We start from the raw sequence: 20,299 nt of genomic DNA on the forward strand, positions 1-20,299 counted from the left end.
CTTTTAGTTATCAATTCAATATGGCTGCAGTGAAAAAATCGGAAGCCATAATGTAATTGTATGCAATTGTATGGACATAAACATTGAATTTTACTCCAAAAAGAATATTTTAAAATATTACAAGAAATGTAGATTTGTACAGATGTAAATACTAAATTTCACCAGAAATAATATTTCAAAGTATAAAACAAATACATAGAAAATAAAATAACTACAAAAACAAATACATAGATAATAAAATAATACAGAGAATAAAGGAAATGTTAAAATAAATGTTATCTCATTATTTAAATACAATATTTTCTTCCAATAAGATTGAATATATTATCATCTCAGCAAATAATGTGAAATTTAATTAGAAATATAGAAAGATTAATCACAAATTTAATATATAAATTAGCTATTTAGACATTTCAATTATGTATATATAATAATAATTGCAATTATCTAATGTTATAATTTTCATCCTTAGTTTTTATTGTACATATTTTTACAATTCAAAAAATTCAAACTTACATTTATCTTTTATACATCTTTGTCATATAATAAGATGAACAGTATTCATTTATTTACATTTATATTTTAATTAATATAAAAAAGAAATTACATATTATTATTATATTGATTAAAATAATTATAAATTAATTAGTTTAATTCACAACAGTCAATCTCTTTGCTTTCCGTGCATAATATCTTTGTAATGCTTCTTCAAATAGTGGACCTACTGTTCTTTTTATCCAGATGGAAGATCTATCCTTCTTTTCAATAGATTTCTTTTCAACTTCATTTTCTGAATCAATTTTCTTGCTATCTTGAGGTATTTTTAGATCCTTTATATTTGAATCTTTATTTTTAACATCCATATTTTCATCTGTGTTTACATTATTTTTATCTAATTTTTGTTTCTTTTCTTCCGGTTCATGTATCTCTAATTTATCAGTGTCTTTATTCATTGATGAAACAATATTCTGATCTTTTGATTCTTCTTTACCTGTTTCAGTTTCAGAATCAGATTCATATGTTTCTATCGCCCTTTGTCTATATTGCCTTGATTTTTTAGATTTTACAATTGTTTTTGATATTTCATCTGTTGCATTTGCCATCTTATCTGGTGTAGTATTTTCTCTTTTTTCATTTGTGCTATTTGTTGCATTTTTCTCTTCCTTTTGCTTGGAATTCCTTTCTTCGGTCTTATTGTTTTTATCTTCATTAGTCTCACTTTTATAATCAACAGTTTGCTCATATAGATGACGATAAAAACCTGATATATCTTGCTGTTTTGTCACATCTCCAATAGCTTCCAATCTATTCATTCTGGCTTCCTCTTCCTCCATTTTTTTAAATTCTTCTAACTTTGCTTTATATGCTGACGTGACGAAGCTCTCTTTATCCACGTACATCTCACCTTCTGCTTCGCGTTCCTTTTGTACCATTCTCTCTATTCTATGCTCCTGTTCCTTCTTTCTTCGTTCAGCCGTTTTTAGGAGTTTCTGTATATACCTAGGTTTTTTCTCCTTTTCCTTGCTGATATCCAATTGACTTTTACTCCGCTCCATGTTGTCGTAAACTTCATCATATTGATAAATTGTCGGATCCTCATTTAGAGCTCTTTGTATATCAAGTTTGGTCTGCTTTTTCACTTTATTCTTTTCACTTTCCGCCTTGAGGGCTTTTCTGACCCAATCGGTGCCATCCTCCTCATCAGAGGTATTGTCATCTCCAAAAACATTACCGATCTTCGGTGTCATCTTCTGTTGCTGCTTCTTCGGCAGAAGTAGACCGTGTCTACAAGAATGTAAAGAAAAAAAAATCAATTAATTATACAAGAATTTTTTCATCGACGTAAATTATTTTCCAGATTTTATTCACTTACTGTTTATTAACAGCCATTGCGCCCGATTGTTTATTAATTTCCAAAATGCAGTGAAAAATCTAACCTATTCTCTCTAACCTTAGATTTGTTCTTTTTAGCTGAACTGGCTGCACTAGTTCAGAAAGTGTACACTGAAACGTTCTTTTTAGCAGAAGTGACGTCAGATACTGCTGTTCTTTTTAGCAGTGCAGTGCTGTTCAGTGCAACAGTTCATTGCACTGCCTGCCCTAGGTCTTGAGGTAGTGCAGCGGTGCAGTTCAATATGGCGATTTATTTAAACACAAACAGCAGTTTAAGATATAATTAATAACGCATTAATTGCGAAAAAGAAGACATAATAGTCATGTAAATAACATTAATATAAAGAATATAGATAAAAACAATTATTAATTAATAGAAAAATTTTAAAAATTAAAAAAAAATTTGAAATAAATTTTTCATTATAATTAATAAATTTAAAGTTAATTTATCTACAATTAATTTTTCTACAAATAAATTCTCAAAATAAATTTTATTACAAATAAGTCTCTCTTCATTGGATAATTCTGTTATTTATAGGACATTTATGTTTCTCATATTTTGATGTGCCATGTTAGTACTGCATTAAACCGTTCTTTTTATTCCTCATCGTGCTTGTGCACTGGCAGAATTTTCTGTGAACTCGCTGGTTCTAGTGCAGTCCCAGTGCAGCACTAGTTCAGCTAAAATGAACAAACCTCTTATCTATTCGATTTTTAACATTCGACCGTAGAATCCTGTGCGCATGTGCGTTTTTTTTTTTTTTTTTCACATACGTGATAAACTTTCGACAAATTTTACAACCTGTCTCGTTCAAGAGGTATTTCCATTACGCGATATCGCGCGATTTATTGCGCATGAACCGCGGAACGAGAAATATATGTATGTATGTGTGTGTACATATATAATCCTTCGCTACCACGGTGACCACGGTGGGTTACGGTGCCATTTGCTTCAATTTGATACCCTTCCTCCTCCCCGCCCCGATTACCCTTCGCCCACCTTGTCGTAATCGCCCACTCATTTGACGCGTGAACGTCAGCAGTAGACATACATATATATATAGAAGAATGAAGAATCCTGTGATATGAGTCTCTGACAGCCGTCGACAGCTGTTGACTTCCTCCGAGGGAATAGCGACATTTTAAACGCGAGGTCCCTTGTAAAAAAAAAAATGGGAAGCCAACATCGTGGTTTCGTATCGTTCGTCTGTCTCGTCGTGTTCGTCGCTCTCGTAAACAGTCATTCATTGAATAGATACGAGCAGGACGATGACTACGTCACCACATCGTACACGCGTTACGACGAGCTGCAACGGCTCTTGCACTCCCTGGAACAAAGGTATCCGCGTTTGGCCCGGGTGTTTTCCATCGGCAAGTCGGTAGAGGGTCGGGATCTCCTAGTGCTGGAAATTTCGGAAAATGTCGGTCAACGCAGTCTCGGCGAGCCCATGGTCAAATACGTCGCCAACATGCACGGCGACGAGGCCGTGGGAAGGGAGCTGCTCATCATCCTCGGCCAGTATCTCCTGGACCGATACGGCAAAGACGACCGCATCAGCCGGCTGGTGAATCAGACGGACATTTACCTGATGCCATCCATGAACCCGGATGGTTTTGAAAATTCATTGGTAGGATTGAAATTTGTAATCTTGCAGTCTCTTTTAACTTGATTTTTATGCAAAACGAATATATAATACACAAGGATGATGATGGAAAAATCTTGTGCTTCAGGAAGGAAAATGCGAGTCCAAGGAGGACTTTTCAGGCAGGGAAAATGCCAATCGCGTCGACTTAAATCGGGATTTCCCCGATCAATTCGATAGAAGATTGAGTCAAATTAAGAAGGGCGTCTCTATACTAAACGGTCGTCAGAATGAAACGGTGGCTATGATGACTTGGATCTCCAATGAACCATTTGTACTCTCTGGGAATCTTCATGGTGGTGCTGTAGTTGCCAGTTATCCATATGATTCTGGGTAAATATACCATAGAATTATGATAATTGTATTTTAGCATTAAAATGTTATAACTTATATTACTAAAAATTTCTTATTTATCGTCTGACAAAAGAAATATCTTTTTAGTATTCCAAAAACATGCTGCATAGAAAGTAAAAGCCCAGATGACAAATTATTTAAATATCTTGCCCATGTTTATGCAGACAATCATCCAGAAATGCATAGAGGTGATGCTTGTCCACCAGAAAGATTTCCAGGCGGTGTTACAAATGGAGCATATTGGTAAGCATAATTTTATTATAGTTTCTAATGTTGGTCAATTATTAATTTTAATTATTAATTTTGTAGTAATCTTATTTACTAAAAACTTGCATTTATTATTTTAAAAAAATATGCATATTATTTATTTACTTATTCTACAAAATTAAATTAATTAAATCAAATTGTGACTTAAATCTTCTTAATAGGTATGAAGTAATTGGTGGAATGCAAGATTACAATTATGCCCGTTCCAATGCATTTGAGATAACATTTGAATTGAGTTGTTGCAAGTTTCCACCTGGTTCAACGATACCAGATCAATGGCAATTAAATAAAGAATCTTTGATTAAATATTTGGAGCAAGTACATATCGGAATCAAAGGTAAAGTTCATCACACATCATTTCAATATATTAGATTAATTGAAAGAAATTTTATAATATATTTGTTTCTTATTTTGTTTGCAGGTTTTGTACGCAATACAGACAATGGTAATCCAATTGAAAGAGCAAACATTGTCATAAAAGGAATAAATCATAATATAACAACCACAACTGATGGCGAGTATTGGCGTTTACTACTCCCAGGAACTTATTCAGTTTATGCTACTGCATGGGGGTATGTACTTACCATAATCTTTTGAGATTAATATATTGTAAAATTTCTGTCAATTAATATTATACCAAACTGGAGAATATTTTTAACATGCTTATTTTTCTCTTATCTGTTTGTTTAGATATGAATCCAGTGAGCCAATAAACGTGACCGTATTAGAAGGAATACCAACAATTCTTAATTTCACATTAAATCGCAGAGAAATATCTGACGAACAAGGTAACACAGACATAGATTATCCACAAATATCATTCTTTAATAATCTTCTTGCACCTTATGGGATGATAATAGATTATGATAAACAGACCTATAAATAATTCATATTTGAAAATATTTAAATTATTGTGCATTTATAGCTATTATTTATTTAATATTTATTTATTATTTTTTTATTTAAAATGTTATGATGTTATTAAATGTTACAGATGTTATTATTAATTAACACATTAATAATTCATTTGTGTTTTAACAATTGATATATTTTATTTGGAAAATTTTTGTCGTGAAAAATTTTTATTTTTTCTGTTTATATGTGCATCTTTTTATTATTTCTTTCTATTTTGTTTTACAGACAATTAAAGATTCAGTTGTGACATTTGGATGTACACATCTTTAATTATTTATGATTACGGAATCTTTTTCTCGCATTTTTTATCTGAACATCATATTCTTTTATTTTATAAGATTTAAGTAACGAAAGATTTAGACAATTATACATATATCACACAAGGTATAGAGAAAAGAAACTTCTGAACTACATATGAAAAAAAGAGGAATAAGAATTTTGAATCTATTTTTGTCATGATTTGTATATAAATATAACAGAAAAATATTGCAACTATATTCCAGTTTGGAGGCATATACATTGGTTCTATTATTATTCATTGTTTATAATTTAAATATTAACTCTGTCTTATAACATTTATTTGTTCATAGATATGTTTATGAATAAATCTTATATTAGCTAATATTTAAATTATATGGGCAATTAATCACAAATATATGTACATATGTACAAACAAGTAATGGTCCCATCTTCAAATTGGAAAATAGTATCTTATAATACCAGTGCAAACATTAAATGACCAATGTTATATAGATATAATACATGTGATTATTTCTATATAACATTGTATTATAGATTACTTATATTTCAAATTAGACTTTTTTTATATTTTTGACTTTTTTTATATTTATGTACTTATGAGCATATATGAACAAATTATTGAAATATGCTCTCTTTTTTAATAAAGACTAGCTAAAGTGCTTTTATCTTCCATTGCCAAAATATTATTGAACAAATTATTTATATTTACTAGAACACGTATCAATGTTGTCAATATATCGATTTGTTATAAATATGTGTAAACTGAGCTATATTTCAGCTATTTTGAACAATTATTTTACTTAAAACGCGATAGTACTTAGTCTAGTTATTTAGACTTTAATTTTATTATTTGACAGAGAATTATCTAAAAAGATAAATTTCGAATGTATGAAAAAGATTATATTTAAATTTTAAGATTATTTAAAAGTAAGATCCATATACACAGGACAATATATGTGAAACGTTTTATCTTATTTCTTACGAAACCATTTAAGTACATAAAATGAGAACAAAAGAGATAAGTGTACTGTGTTTTGCATACAACTCATGTAAAATTCGTACTGCCAATATTCAGTTTATTGTACATGGAAAATCATCTGTATTAGTAAATGTAGATCTCTGTGAAAATATGTCGAACAGTGGCGATAGTGTTCGTGATCTGTATAGCGATATATATATTCCAATATTTTCCCTACATATATGTATTGTTCAAAGCTAGAAATAAAAAAATTGTCTTGACGATGAGTAACTTTTTCAACGCACATATCCTTTTCCTCTAAACCTACGTACAATATTCTTGTATATATTTGATTTATTTCTTATCAGTTTTTTCGTTTTCTCTGTACCTTGTGTTTCGTGACATTATTTATCTCTAATTTTTTATATGATATTGTTTTGCATTTATCTTTAATTTCTTAAATCATTATGATTATCTATTCAAATTATTGGGAGTTATTTTTATGAATTTCTTTATTTCATTTTGATGGATAACAATGATTCGTACAATGCAGGAGAAAGTACCATTGATGAAGTAATAAGACCCATCGACAAATATGGCTTTTATCACACCGTGGAATTCAAACACCACAACTACTCTATGATGGAGAGATTCTTGAAGGAGCTGAATGCGAATTATCCAAATATCACGAGGCTCTACAGCATAGGCTCTTCCGTGCAGGGTCGCGAGCTCTACGTTATGGAAATCACGAAAAACCCCGGCAAGCACAGTTCCGAGAAACCTGAAGTGAAGTATGTCGGAAATATGCACGGAAACGAGGTGGTAGGTCGAGAGGTGCTGCTGCTGTTACTGAGGTATCTTTGCGAAAATTACGGCACCGATGAGAGAGTCACGCGACTAGTAGAAACTGTTAGACTGCATGTATTACCGAGCATGAATCCCGATGGATACGAAATTTCCAAGGAGGGCGACGTTTATGGAATCAAGGGCAGAGCGAACGCGAAGGACGTGGATCTCAATAGAAACTTTCCCGATCACTACGAAATTAACGATGTACGTTCTCTTCGCTTTAACGAATCGTGTATACACACTCAATGTATCCGTTTAACTCTAGACTACGTCTTAACGATCGATTTATGCATATTCGAATCAGGTCTTACGCTGATGTATCTTTTATAGTTTAATCGGCATCAGGAGCCCGAGACTGAGGCGGTGATGAAGTGGGTAGCGAGGATTCCATTTGTACTCTCCGCTAATCTTCATGGAGGAGCGTTGGTCGCGAATTATCCTTACGACAGCGGTTCGCAGGAATACGTCGCGAATCCGAGCCCGGACAATGACGTCTTCAAGATGTTGGCGCTGACGTACTCCAACGCTCATCCGCGCATGCATCTCGGGGAACCATGTCCGCCGTTGGTGAAAGGCAGCAAATCGCTTCTTGAGGAACGTTTTCCTGACGGAATAACAAACGGCGCCGCCTGGTATCCCGTATCCGGTGGCATGCAGGATTACAATTACCTGCACAGCAATGATTTCGAGATCACTCTGGAAATTGGATGCACAAAGTTTCCGAACGCCAGCGACTTGCCGGAATACTGGCTGGAGAACAGGGAACCTCTTCTACGTTTCATCGAGATGGTATGGCCATTTAGATATTGAAGAAATGAAGAGTTAAACTTGATTATAATAATCCTCTTAATCTTCTATACCCACATATATAGATGTTTCATTTAAATTGAATATCTTTTAAACTATTGATGATATCAAAAAATGTTTCAAATAAAAATTGAATAGTTTTTTAAGGAAGACAATCTGTCAATAGCTTCTTTGTAAATGAAGATATAAATGTTTATATAATAATATAATTTTCTTATAGTCTGGAAAAGGCATACATGGTATAGTGAGCTCGTCCATCGGTACTCCTATACCCCATGCGAGGATCTCGGTGGAAGGTATAAAGCATGACATTTACACCACCGAGGCAGGTGATTATTGGCGACTGTTGGTACCGGGACGCTATAACGTGACTGTCAGCGCGGTAGGATATGAAAACCTCACACAGGATGTCAATGTACCTCCATACGGTGAAAAAATTGGAGACGGAGAGACGACTTTGGACTTTACGTTAATGCGCGATGATCCTCTACACTGGTACAATTATATTTATTTAAAATATGCATTTTTCGAAATTTAACTTGCGATATGAAAGATCGATCTATGTCTTTAATAAGGTGGAAAATTCAACTGGTATATAACTTTGTACATGAATCTCTCAAATAACTTTTCTAAAGATGTTTTTCTTCCTCGGATTGGGATCTTACTTGAGGAAATAATTCAAGCAAACTTTGACAGAAAATAAAAAACACTGCATAACTTTCTTTAAGTTGTTATATTAGTATATATATACATATATATCTCTTATTTATAAACACAGAATATATCTCTAGAAATTCGAAAAATATCAAGAAAATCTTGAAAAAAATCGATATATTTAGATAGAAATATATCTCTTACAGGTCATCCGCATATGATTTTGGTTTGAGAGCAAACTTGCAGAATGGTTACTTGACAAATTCTGACTTGAGTGCCAGATTCAGTCAATTAGAAAATCATCAACCTAATGTTGCAGAATTTATAGCCGGTGACTCATTGATTAGCATGGCTATTCATTCGCTGAAGATCACGCAGAATGTAAGTTTAATTTCGAGCGACCGTATATTGCTTATTTAATTGCGTATTGTTCGTTCAATTTACGACTTTGCATTTTTCAGATGGGATCACCTGACGAGAATAAATTTCATATCGCGTTGGTGGGAGGATTGTTCGCCTCCCAGCCAGCTGGTAGGGAGATCCTATTACGTTTGGCCACGCATATCCTCATGGGAAATAGAATTGAGGATCCGCCAATCCAAAGGATACTAGATAATGCTTTACTACATTTTATTCCCGGTATCGATCCGGCATTTGACAATATAGAAGAAAGTAAGAATTGCAATCCTGTGGTCAGAAACGAAGTGGGAAATAAGTTGTTATCGGAAAACAACACTAAACAAACAGATATAATTACGAATGCGTTTGAAAGAATGTTACAGACCGAAGATTACGACGTCGTCGTAATATTAGGAGGCGGGGCGTCGCAAATCAGGTAACATAATGTGTAACGTGATTATGAATAGACATCTTTCGAAAAAAAATTAAATTCTTTTTGATCAATTGTTATCTTTCAAGTTATTCCAATGACGACCTAAATATATTTAAAACACTCGCTGAGAATTACGAGCACTCGAGACACAAAGAGATATGCAGTTATCCGAACAATAGTACACAACGCTTGACGAATTTCATACAGCGCGTATACGATATACCTACGGTAATATATAATTAATACAAAAATTTGTCGAATATTTAGCTATTTTTGTCTTGCCATCATCAAATGTTTACTGATTAAATTAAATTAATTAAATTTCTTTGTGTAGATGAGCATAAGTTTGTCGTGTTGCAACTATCCGCCCGCAGACTCGATCCCTATCATATGGCGTGAGAATCTAGGACCGCTTATGGAACTTGTGCAGAATCTTGCGAGCGGAATTCGCGCGATGGTGATGAATGAAAGTGGCGCGCCACTTCGTGAGGCCAGCATTAAGCTAGGAGAAAGAAGTTATGATGTGTCGCGTAACATGGCTTATTTCAAGATGATATTAGTACCTGGCGAGTACACGTTAATTGTTTCCTGCGAGGGATACGACACGCAAGTGTTAAAGGTTTCTGTGCAACAGCAAAATGTAACGGACATCGATATTAGGATGATACGGAAGAACGCGACGCAGCTTGATGCAGTAGATCGCAATCAAGCGTTTGAGAAGCTGAGTTTCGTAAATCGAGTCTTGAGCGATTTGAATACCAAGTATCCGCACAAAACGACTTTGCACTCTATCGGTAGAACCACGAAGGGCAGCGAGATAATGTGCCTCGAGATCAGTTCTGACAACGATCGGATAGAACGATCGTCCATCGTATTCTCGGCCGGGATACTACGAGCGGAACCGGTCACGTCGGGAGTACTCTTGCATCTCGCTTCGTATCTCCTGGACAACTATAAAAGGAATGTCACGGTCGCGCGTTATATCGATGACTTTTCTATATACATAGTTCCGGATTTCTCGCCCGATTTTCACACGAACCTCACCTGCGCATCACCGCCATCGGATGGTCCGCGACAGTTTCCGATTCACAATAAACTTGACGACGAAGCGGCTATGATCGCGAATTGGTTCAAAGACATTAATGCTGTGTTGGCCGTGAATCTGAATAGTGGATCGCGGCACATAGAAATTCCGTTCGGTCACGAGTATGGAACGAAGGACGAACGAAGATACGAAAGCGCCGACGAGGATCTACTGCGACATTTAGCATCATTGTATGCTGATACGAGAACAGATAAGTTGTCCGAAAGATCGAAATGCGAGCGAGACTCGAATATTGGCGACAATAGCGTGATACACGCAGGGATCGGAATCAGCAAAAATCATCCTTTGATGGATTACATATATTTTAATACGAGTACCTTGATGATAGACGTGTATGTTACCTGCTGCACTACCGACCATTCGAGCGCCGTATGGCAGGAGAATAAAGCAAGTTTACTGGCTTGCGTACAAGAGTTGAACAAAAGCGTAAGAGGATACGTCACCAATGAAGACGACGAGCCGATCCTGAACGTCGTTTTGTCTTACGACAGATCGCCTCACATGGTTAAAAACGGCAAATCGGGCTTCTATTCCATTCTACTGCCGCCCGGAAATCACAATGTAACAGCTACGGCGCCTGGATATTACGAGGAAACCAAACTCGTCTCCACGCATTCGTCTGAAAGAATGAAATATTCGAGATTGATGTTCAAGCTTATCCGTGACAACAATATCATAGGGATACCAAGATTAGTATTCATTATGATAACGGGTAAATATTAGAGTTACGAGATATTTAACGAATGAGAATAATTAGAGATGTGAGATGAGGAAGACATCGTTGATTTCTAATCCGATTGCAGGTACAATATGCTTCAGCATCGTCTTGTGCTGCATATGTATTTGTACGAGATATCAATCTTCAAAAGACTCAGAGATAAACAAAAAAGGATATGCATTCAGTTTATTGAAAGACGGTGGTAGCTTTTTCGATGATGACGAGAAGGAAATTGTGATATTTCGAAGACCAGTAGATGGTAATAATTATTTTAGTGCATATATTAAGATAATCTTGAATCTCAACATATACATACAAAAATGCTAATTTTTATTTTTTGTGATAATGTAGAGAATTCACCGAATAATAATGAAATTACAAGGCCATATTTTGACGATGACAATAGCTCCGAAGATGGCAGCGATTTAGAGTTTATTCGGCCTGAACAAGAGTGGAGCGATAAAATACCAAGGTAAACGTGATAGCAAACTTTTTGTACAAGAAATTTTTCACATTGCGATAGCAGCTTTGAAATAAGGATTAAATACAATTAAACAAATAGAAATAATTGTTTAACTTGTAAAAATAAGAACTGGGGTCCAAATATGAAATATGTACTTATATATGTATTTATATATTAGATCTGTGCTAAAGTTTTAAATAACGCGAGAAAACATTATTGGTATACAAACGTTTTGATCACGTTTTTAATTTTGATGATATTTTTATAAATATTTATAAATATATTATATAAAAATTCGAAAAATAGATTAATTTTATAGAGAAACATTAAAAATTGTATAAGAAAGATATGTAAATATCATAAAATTTTATATTAGAATTTTAAATATGTGATTAGAAAAGAGCAGAAAGATAAAGTTTTTTTAAATTGTCAATAACTTTTAATTTTTAAAAATAGATATAAAATAAGAGGATAACATCATGTGGGTCAATATTATGTATAATAGGAGGCTATACATAATCATTAAATTAAGGAACACATATTTAAATATTCTAGATATGAAAAATATTCAATATTTTATTCTTAAAGATTTTAATATTGAGTTTTATATAGGATTTATTTTTACTACAGGCTTGATAAAGGATCCCGCACATTTTATGAAAAAAGTGGCTTCTTTTATACTTTTGATTTTCAGACTTTTTGTCCGAGGAAACTTTTGATCAATACCACCTAAACTACAACATATTTCAATTTCAGCTAATTTGACTGAAGCCACTTTTTTCAATGTGCGGAGTTCTTTTTCTTATTTATATTACATATCGCATTTTAGCAGTTTTAATTTAATCGTCTAATGTCCTCGAAATCTAGAAGTGTTTTTTCTTTTTTTCTACTTCTACTATTTTACTCCTATTATTCTAGGCTACTTTTCCTGAAATGTCTTCCTAAATGATAATTTTCTAAGTTATACATATACTTATAAGCAGACCTAATCATCATAGTAACAAACAATTTAATACAAATAATTTAATATTACAATCATTACATATGTGTGATGATAGAATTTAAAGCTGACAAAGCTGCATAATATAATAGAAATACTACAATTTATCAAATTGTTTAATAAATTTGTTAAAGAATTCATCTAATGCAATACGTAATGTTACCATAGGTTTGTTCTTTTTAACTGAACTGGCTGCACTAGTTCAGAAAGTGTACACTGAAACGTTCTTTTTAGCAGAAGTGACGTCAGATACTGCTATTCTTTTTAGCAGTGCAGTGTTGTTCAGTGCAACAGTTCATTGCACTGCCTGCCCTAGGTCTTGAGGTAGTGCAGCGGTGCAGTTCAATATGGCGATTTATTTAAACACAAACAGCAGTTTAAGATATAATTAATAACGCATTAATTGCGAAAAAGAAGACATAATAGTCATGTAAATAACATTAATATAAAGAATATAGATAAAAACAATTATTAATTAATAGAAAAATTTTAAAAATTAAAAAAAAATTTGAAATAAATTTTTAATTATAATTAATAAATTTAAAGTTAATTTATCTACAATTAATTTTTCTACAAATTTGTAATAAAATAAATTTTATTACAAATAAGTCTCTCTTAATCAGATAATTCTGTTATTTATAGGACATTTATGTTTCTCATATTTTGATGTGCCATGTTAGTACTGCACTAAACCGTTCTTTTTATTCCTCATTGTGGTTGTGCACTGGCAGAATTTTCTGTGAACTCGCTGGTTCTAGTACAGTCCCAGTGCAGCACTAGTTCAGCTAAAAAGAACAAACCTCATGATTTTATTCTGCATCAAACAAGAATTATTCAATGCATTTTATGTACAAAGTTGTAAATTAAAATGTTTTACAACGAATTATAAATAAATCTCATCCACAAAACCTCAATCATGTAGATATAAAAATACAATATTGTTTTTTATCTCTTAATTTTTAACTTTTTTTTATACGTACAGTATTTTAAGTAAAAATACAATAAAATCAAATTTATTTGTTAAAATCTTATTTCATCGAACGCTCGATAAAAACTCGAGAAAAAAAATAGATTTGTCGGATATGCCGGCTGACTATCGGATAAAGAATTCTCTAGAATCTCTCTCGAAGATTTTCGAAATTCTTTATTTAATTAGTACATCCGATCATTCGTATTAAGTTAGCCGTAAATTTTTCAGCCAACCAAAAATCTCCTTATGGAATCGTTTGTATTTCGTATGAAGATGTTTGAAGTGTGATTAAAAACGTTTGTGAGTAATTAGAATAATTATAAAAAATTAATCATTTTTACAGTATGTAGTTAGCCAACATAACTAAATATTAAAAATTCTCCTTATGAATCGTTTGTATTTCGTATGAAGAGTTTTGAAGTATAATTAAAAAGGTTTGTGAGTCATTCGTTTAATTTTAATTAAATTTTTTTATATTGTGAAGTTAGCCGGAAGCTATATAAAATGGACGCCGTCCTGTGATTGGTCGATTTGCTTATGGTAAATACTAAAATTTTCTCATGTGTACTGACTTTAAGTGTAAGCAAAACGAGCAAATTTAACCCTTTTGTAACTTTTAATCCATGACTAATTTATTATTAATTCCGCATAATCGCATAATATATCATGGATCGTGGATAAGCGTAGATAATTGAAATATGTTTTTCTACCAATAAATAAGTAAATCTTTTATAATTGTTTTATAATGTAGTCATCATTCAGAAAATGATCACAATTTGTGATTATGGTTCATATTCTGAATCCTCTTTTATTGATAAAAGTGCCTTTAAAAGTGGCTTATAAGCCTTCTGATTGGCTGTAAGCCACTTTTAGAGGCACTTTTATCGATAAAAGAGGATTCAGAATATGTACTATGTATTTAATTATTATTTTATATTCGCTTTCAAATAATAAACTATATAATAATAAAATTTATATAAAAAGATGGTAATATATGTAATCCAATTAATTATAATTGACAAAATAATTTCTTGTGAAAAAATAAAAGTAAAAAATATAGAAGAATTTTTTTTATAGCTTGTATAAAAAATCAGTTTTATGCTAAGTATATTATAATTTTCTGGACTGTAGTAATATTTAATATATAATTTTTGCTATATAAATATATATTTCTGATATAAAATCTATTTCTACAGATAGTAAGATCGGCTGAGTTATGTCACAGAATATCGGAAGGCTTACATCAAAATGCGAGAGAGTTATTGTCAATTAAGAAGAAATATATATTTATATAGCAAAAATTATATATTAAATATTACTACAGTCCAGAAAATTATAATATACTTAGCATGAAACTGATTTTTTATACAAGCTATAAAAAAAATTCTTCTATATTTTTTACTTTTATTTTTTCACAAGAAATTATTTTGTCAATTATAATTAATTGGATTACATATATTACCATATCTTTTTATATAAATTTTATTATTATATAGTTTATTTGAAAGCGAATATAAAATAACAATTAAATACATAATCACAAATTGTGATCATTTTCTGAATGATGACTACATTATAAAACAATTATAAAAGATTTACTTATTTATTGGTAGAAAAACATATTTCAATTATCTACGCTTATCCACGATCCATGATATATTATGCGATTATGCGGAATTAATAATAAATTAGTCATGGATTAAAAGTTACAAAAGGGTTAAATTTGCTCGTTTTGCTTACACTTAAAGTCAGTACACATGAGAAAATTTTAGTATTTACCATAAGCAAATCGACCAATCACAGGACGGCGTCCATTTTATATAGCTTCCGGCTAACTTCACAATATAAAAAAATTTAATTAAAATTAAACGAATGACTCACAAACCTTTTTAATTATACTTCAAAACTCTTCATACGAAATACAAACGATTCATAAGGAGAATTTTTAATATTTAGTTATGTTGGCTAACTACATACTGTAAAAATGATTAATTTTTTATAATTATTCTAATTACTCACAAACGTTTTTAATCACACTTCAAACATCTTCATACGAAATACAACCCACACAACATTATGTCGTCTTAAAGAAGTCTTAAAGACGTCATGAAATTTCTAAAGACGTCTTAAGAAGTTATCAGAATTACATCTTTATGACGTCTTTAAGACGTCTTATGTCCCGATTTAAGATATCTGTCGGGCATTGTTTTAAGACGTCTCACTCAAGACGTCCCAATCAAGACATAATTAAATGTCTCACTCAGGATGTTATAAAGACGTCTCAGACATTTCAATTAAGACGACTTTTAGACGTGCGTAATTCGGTCGGTAAAATAGCTGCATTGATTTATTGATTTATTCTATAATAAATAATAAAACTCATCTTAAGTTCATTTCTTTATTATATTTTGAATATTTATACATATTTTTATGAACACTATATGCTCCTAATAAATAATTTACGATTACTTTTTAAATTATATCTTATATGATATAGAGAGGAGAATATTACAAGAGAATTATGTATTAAATAAAATACGAATTTAAATGAAGTAATAAAGAATAGAATATGAATGTAAATATATCATAATAAAGAAATACATAAAAATATACTTTAATTTCTAATAGAAATAAACTACTTTAATATTTTTCAAAATGTTTGTGATAAATAAAAAATGATTTTTACTCTATTCATTTATGTGTATAGCATATATATGCTGTGTATATACATACATACTATAATACAAGATTGAAATCTTATGATCTGTACAATCTAAATCATATTATTTTAGTCATTTTTATCAAGGACCTATAGCTTACTATTCTGCTGAATTTACTTCCAAAATTGAATAATTGCTAGCTTAAATCTAATTAAGTTAAACTCTAGTCTAGCTAAAATGATTTAGCTTAAAAGAAAATGGATAGAATTTTTTCTTACAGGATTTCTCTGAGAGCAAAAATTGCAGATCCATAATTTTGCACGATAGTCTACTTGATATAATGGATTTAAAATAGCTCTGCATGTTAAGCCGACGGCACACGGTACGATTTTTCGTACTGGATTTGATAAGATTTAGTAAAATACTAAAAATGCACCAATCAGAATGCAGCATTTCTAATATTTTACTAAATCTTATCAAATCCAGTACGAAAAATTGTACCGTGTGCCGTAGGCTTGAATCTTGTACATAAAACTGGATCATATTGAATTGGCGGAAGATCTACTCGTTCCTTAATTGGTTGATACAAAGTTTTCAATGGTACAACTAGTCTAGTAGCATCAATACGCGATGATGACCAAGCATTCCATTGCGCACATCGTCACAATCTTCATTTTGTTGAATAAAATCTTCATATGTCATAGTGCTGTAAAAAAATATACAAAAGATAATTGAAATAGATAAGTGAAATATGATTTAAGATATACATTTACATATATTAAAAAACATATATTAATTTCAATGTTTTCTCATTTTCAACACTAAAAATGTTATGCAGCAACATTATACAGCCCTATTGTTTTTTAAATAATATCGTATGGAATTTTCAATAATTTACCAACCTTTTTCTCCTTGTTCCTTAAATAGTTGAGGCGATCTCCCGCATGTCGTAACCATTCTTGGATGGTCTTTTTAATATCGTGCATATTACTTTTTTCGTCGTCCGAAACGTATGCTGAAAAACGATTTGTTACATAATTATTAAAATATTTTGTGCTTTAATTCCAATAGTTAGAATAGGGTAGTCATGAAGTAAAGTATAGCTATAAACGTTTGCAACTTTTGGAAAGAATATAAATAAAAATTTTGATCCGTAAAAAATTGGAAAGAGTATAAAGTGTAGAAGAATATTTGAACGAAATTTGAAGTAAGATCTTATTAATAATTCTGAAGAAAAATTTAAAGTTAAAAGTGCACGTTACATCTAAGCATATGTTAGATACTATCTCGAATACTGATGTTCGAATACATTAAAGGTGCAACTATTTTTAAACAATATTACATAAAAAGGAGAAATAAAAATATATCTTAAAGAAATAATAATTACCCATAATAACTGTGACAAAACTTGTGTCCTTAATTGCCGTTGATCCTTTTTGGCCTGTCCATGATAATTTGCGGCACAATTCATCCGATAATGTGTATTTTATAATATTCCTTGTCTTGTGAACGAAAGTGTTTCCTCCAATTTTTGCAATTTTCCTTTTCTATAACAGAATGTTACAAAAATGTTTAATAATATTTTCAATTTAAGCCGCTTGAAGAAAAAGGAAACATGAATTTAATATATTTTAAGAGCTTCTTTCAAAATTACTAAGCGACAAAAGGCAGCAAAAATTGTAATAAAATTTAAAAGAATGTTATATATTACGCTTTAAGTAAATTTAAGTAAATATTTTATACTATATATCTAAATTTGCGCACTAATAACCGCGTGTCTTTTGATTTTTATTTGCCTTTTTACCCCTTAGTAATTTATTATTATGTTGAGCCTATTATTTTCATTATTTTATTTTTCAAAATTGTTTTTATTATATGAATAAAGCTCTCGAGGTCAGCTACAAGAATATGCAATAAAAAAGGGGGTGCAATTTAAAAAAATTGAAGTGACCTTCACGTGACCTTCAAATGACTGTTCAAGGTCAAACCAATGGTAACATCTTATAGCCCCCTCGAAACTATATAACTTTTGTCTGAAACATTTTTCTGTAAAACGTATTTGAGAAATATTTGAGGTCGTTATTTAAAATGGGACACCTTGTATATAAAACGACCACCATTTTCAATTTTCATACACCGATTGTTTCGAAACTTTATCAATACTAAAATCTATCTATTCGTAGTTTACGTTACCTTTATTTCTTCGAATCAAAAGATTTTTTTCAGCTTGTACAACCACAATCACAATCGCACTCGATGAAAGATGGGAAGAAAGGAGCATCTCAGATAAAGTTTTCATTTATCTTATGATAGCAATCATTTGTCATAAGTTGCTAGTGTATTCGCAATATATGTATATATACATATATGTATATGTATGTATGTGTAAAAAAATTAAACTCTATATTGTAAAAAAATATATTAATTATCTTTTGTATATTTTTTTTGCAGCATTATGACAACATATGAAGATTTTATTCAACAAAATTTTATTCAACAAGATTGTGACGGTGTGCGTTCCATAAATGGAATGCTTGGCCATCATCGCGTATTGATACTACTAGACTAGTTGTACTATTGAAAACTTTGTATCAACCAATTAAGGAACAAGTAGATCTTCCGCCAATTCAATATGATCCAGTTTTATGTACAAGATCTACATGCAGAGCTATTTTAAATCCATTATATCAAATAGACTATCGTGGTAAGTAATAAGGTATTATAAATGAATAGAACAAAAATCATTTTTTTATTTATCACAAGAAACATTTTGAAAAATATTAAAGTAGTTTATTTCTATTAGAAATTAAAGTATATTTTTAATGTGTTTCTTTATTACGATTAGAAATTAAAGTATATTTTTAATGTGTTTCTTTATTACGATGTATTTACATTCATATTCTTTATTATTCTTTATACTTCATTTAAATTCGTATTTTATTTAATGCATAATTCTCTTGTAATTTTCTGTCTATATCATATAAGATAATTTAAAAAATCAAATTATTTATTAGGAGCATATAGTATTCATAAAAATATTGTAAAGGTATTTTTATATTTCAATAAATTCTAAATTTGTGTTATCATTATATATTATTTTTTTTAAGTTACATTATAATACACATATTGTGAGTTATATTAATAATTATGAGAAAAAAACTTTGCAAAAAGAATTTATGAGGAAATTCTTCGAAATAAGAAACAAAAAGGAAATATATTTAAATGATCAAAATGTATGCATTTATTTGAATAATAGTGTTATATATGTGTTATATATGTTGAATAGTTATATTATGAAACAAATATTTTTGATTTTACTTTTTTTAAGATTTGATTCTTTTCGAACATTTTTTTTATTATCATTTATTGACATTACATGATTTATTATAGTTTTTATTATATATAAATTTATGATATATATATGTATATAACGTAGCATAAAGTTGTAAGCGAAATGAACCAAATCCATTTCCTACTATGGCCATGTTCCAAAATTCACTGCCAGCGCTGAAAATATATAATATACGTAACGTGAACTAAAGATTTTCAGCACTGGCAGTGAATTTTGGAACACGCCGTAAGCCCATTCTACAATGGCAATAACAAGGCTGTAGGAGTAAAGAATAAACTGTTTCTAATGAAGTAAAGACAAGAAGTAACGAAATAGAAATTCTCATTAGTACTCTAAGGTAATAGTAGTACAAAATGAGAATTGTCTATTTCATTACTTCTTCTTCTTTACTTCACTAAAAACGATTTAATCTCTACTCCTACAGTCTTGTTACTGCCATTGTAGAATGGGCTCTATGTATGTTCTACGGCGGACGCGCAATAAGAATTAAGAACGCAGAATTCTTCCGTGACTGCGTATGCGAGACCACCCATTAAAAATAACGGTATGGGCTGCGATCTCGGTCAAAGGAATTTACTCATGCAAAGAAAAGAGGCCT

General features: G+C 31.0%; 2 protein-coding genes and 1 long non-coding RNA gene across 4 annotated transcripts; 1 reads left to right on the top strand and 2 right to left on the bottom strand.

Annotated features, from left to right (window-relative positions):
• Window positions 1-453: 453 nt before the first annotated feature.
• On the bottom strand, window positions 454-2,842 carry LOC145959718 (uncharacterized). Its single transcript, XM_083078834.1, has 3 exons — window positions 2,592-2,842; window positions 1,874-1,951; window positions 454-1,785 (listed from the first exon to the last, which is right to left on the bottom strand). Exons 2-3 carry the CDS (start codon window positions 1,888-1,890, stop codon window positions 651-653), a joined length of 1,152 nt encoding a protein of 383 aa, XP_082934960.1. The 5' UTR covers window positions 1,891-1,951; window positions 2,592-2,842; the 3' UTR covers window positions 454-650.
• On the top strand, window positions 2,553-18,985 carry Svr (Carboxypeptidase D svr). 2 transcript variants are annotated; one of them, XR_014435140.1, is made up of 16 exons: window positions 2,553-3,521; window positions 3,625-3,869; window positions 3,978-4,133; window positions 4,319-4,494; window positions 4,579-4,729; window positions 4,848-4,945; window positions 6,845-7,344; window positions 7,471-7,929; window positions 8,168-8,442; window positions 8,808-8,982; window positions 9,063-9,436; window positions 9,520-9,661; window positions 9,768-11,250; window positions 11,342-11,515; window positions 11,608-14,409; window positions 14,886-16,301. XR_014435140.1 is itself a non-coding variant. In XM_083078818.1 (16 exons), exons 1-16 carry the CDS (start codon window positions 3,066-3,068, stop codon window positions 18,916-18,918), a joined length of 5,103 nt encoding a protein of 1,700 aa, XP_082934944.1. In that variant the 5' UTR covers window positions 2,555-3,065; the 3' UTR covers window positions 18,919-18,985. The 2 variants fall into 2 exon arrangements, 1 of the variants encoding a protein (XP_082934944.1); XM_083078818.1 differs by lacking the exon at window positions 14,886-16,301 and adding an exon at window positions 18,801-18,985 and having other exon boundaries at window positions 2,555-3,521; window positions 11,608-11,728.
• LOC145959729 (uncharacterized) lies at window positions 16,074-18,131 on the bottom strand. The gene is made up of 3 exons (XR_014435150.1): window positions 17,737-18,131; window positions 17,252-17,364; window positions 16,074-17,055 (listed from the first exon to the last, which is right to left on the bottom strand). It is a non-coding gene; the product is annotated as an uncharacterized LOC145959729 (long non-coding RNA).
• Window positions 18,986-20,299: the final 1,314 nt, after the last annotated feature.

Source organism: Camponotus vicinus, unplaced genomic scaffold, assembly GCF_025532165.1.
Source record: "Camponotus vicinus isolate PSW18456_S1 unplaced genomic scaffold, iyCamVici1.0 SCAF_1, whole genome shotgun sequence".
Classification (NCBI taxonomy): Eukaryota; Metazoa; Arthropoda; class Insecta; order Hymenoptera; family Formicidae; genus Camponotus; species Camponotus vicinus.

Bases quoted from the DNA above. Each gene is read 5' to 3' on its own strand.
- Svr (XM_083078818.1), top strand. From the start codon at position 3,066: ATGGGAAGCCAACATCGTGGTTTCGTATCGTTCGTCTGTCTCGTCGTG. The intron at 4,495-4,578 runs GTAAAGTTCATC...TTTTGTTTGCAG, and splicing joins AGTACATATCGGAATCAAAG to GTTTTGTACGCAATACAGAC. The intron at 8,443-8,807 runs GTACAATTATAT...TATCTCTTACAG, and splicing joins CGCGATGATCCTCTACACTG to GTCATCCGCATATGATTTTG.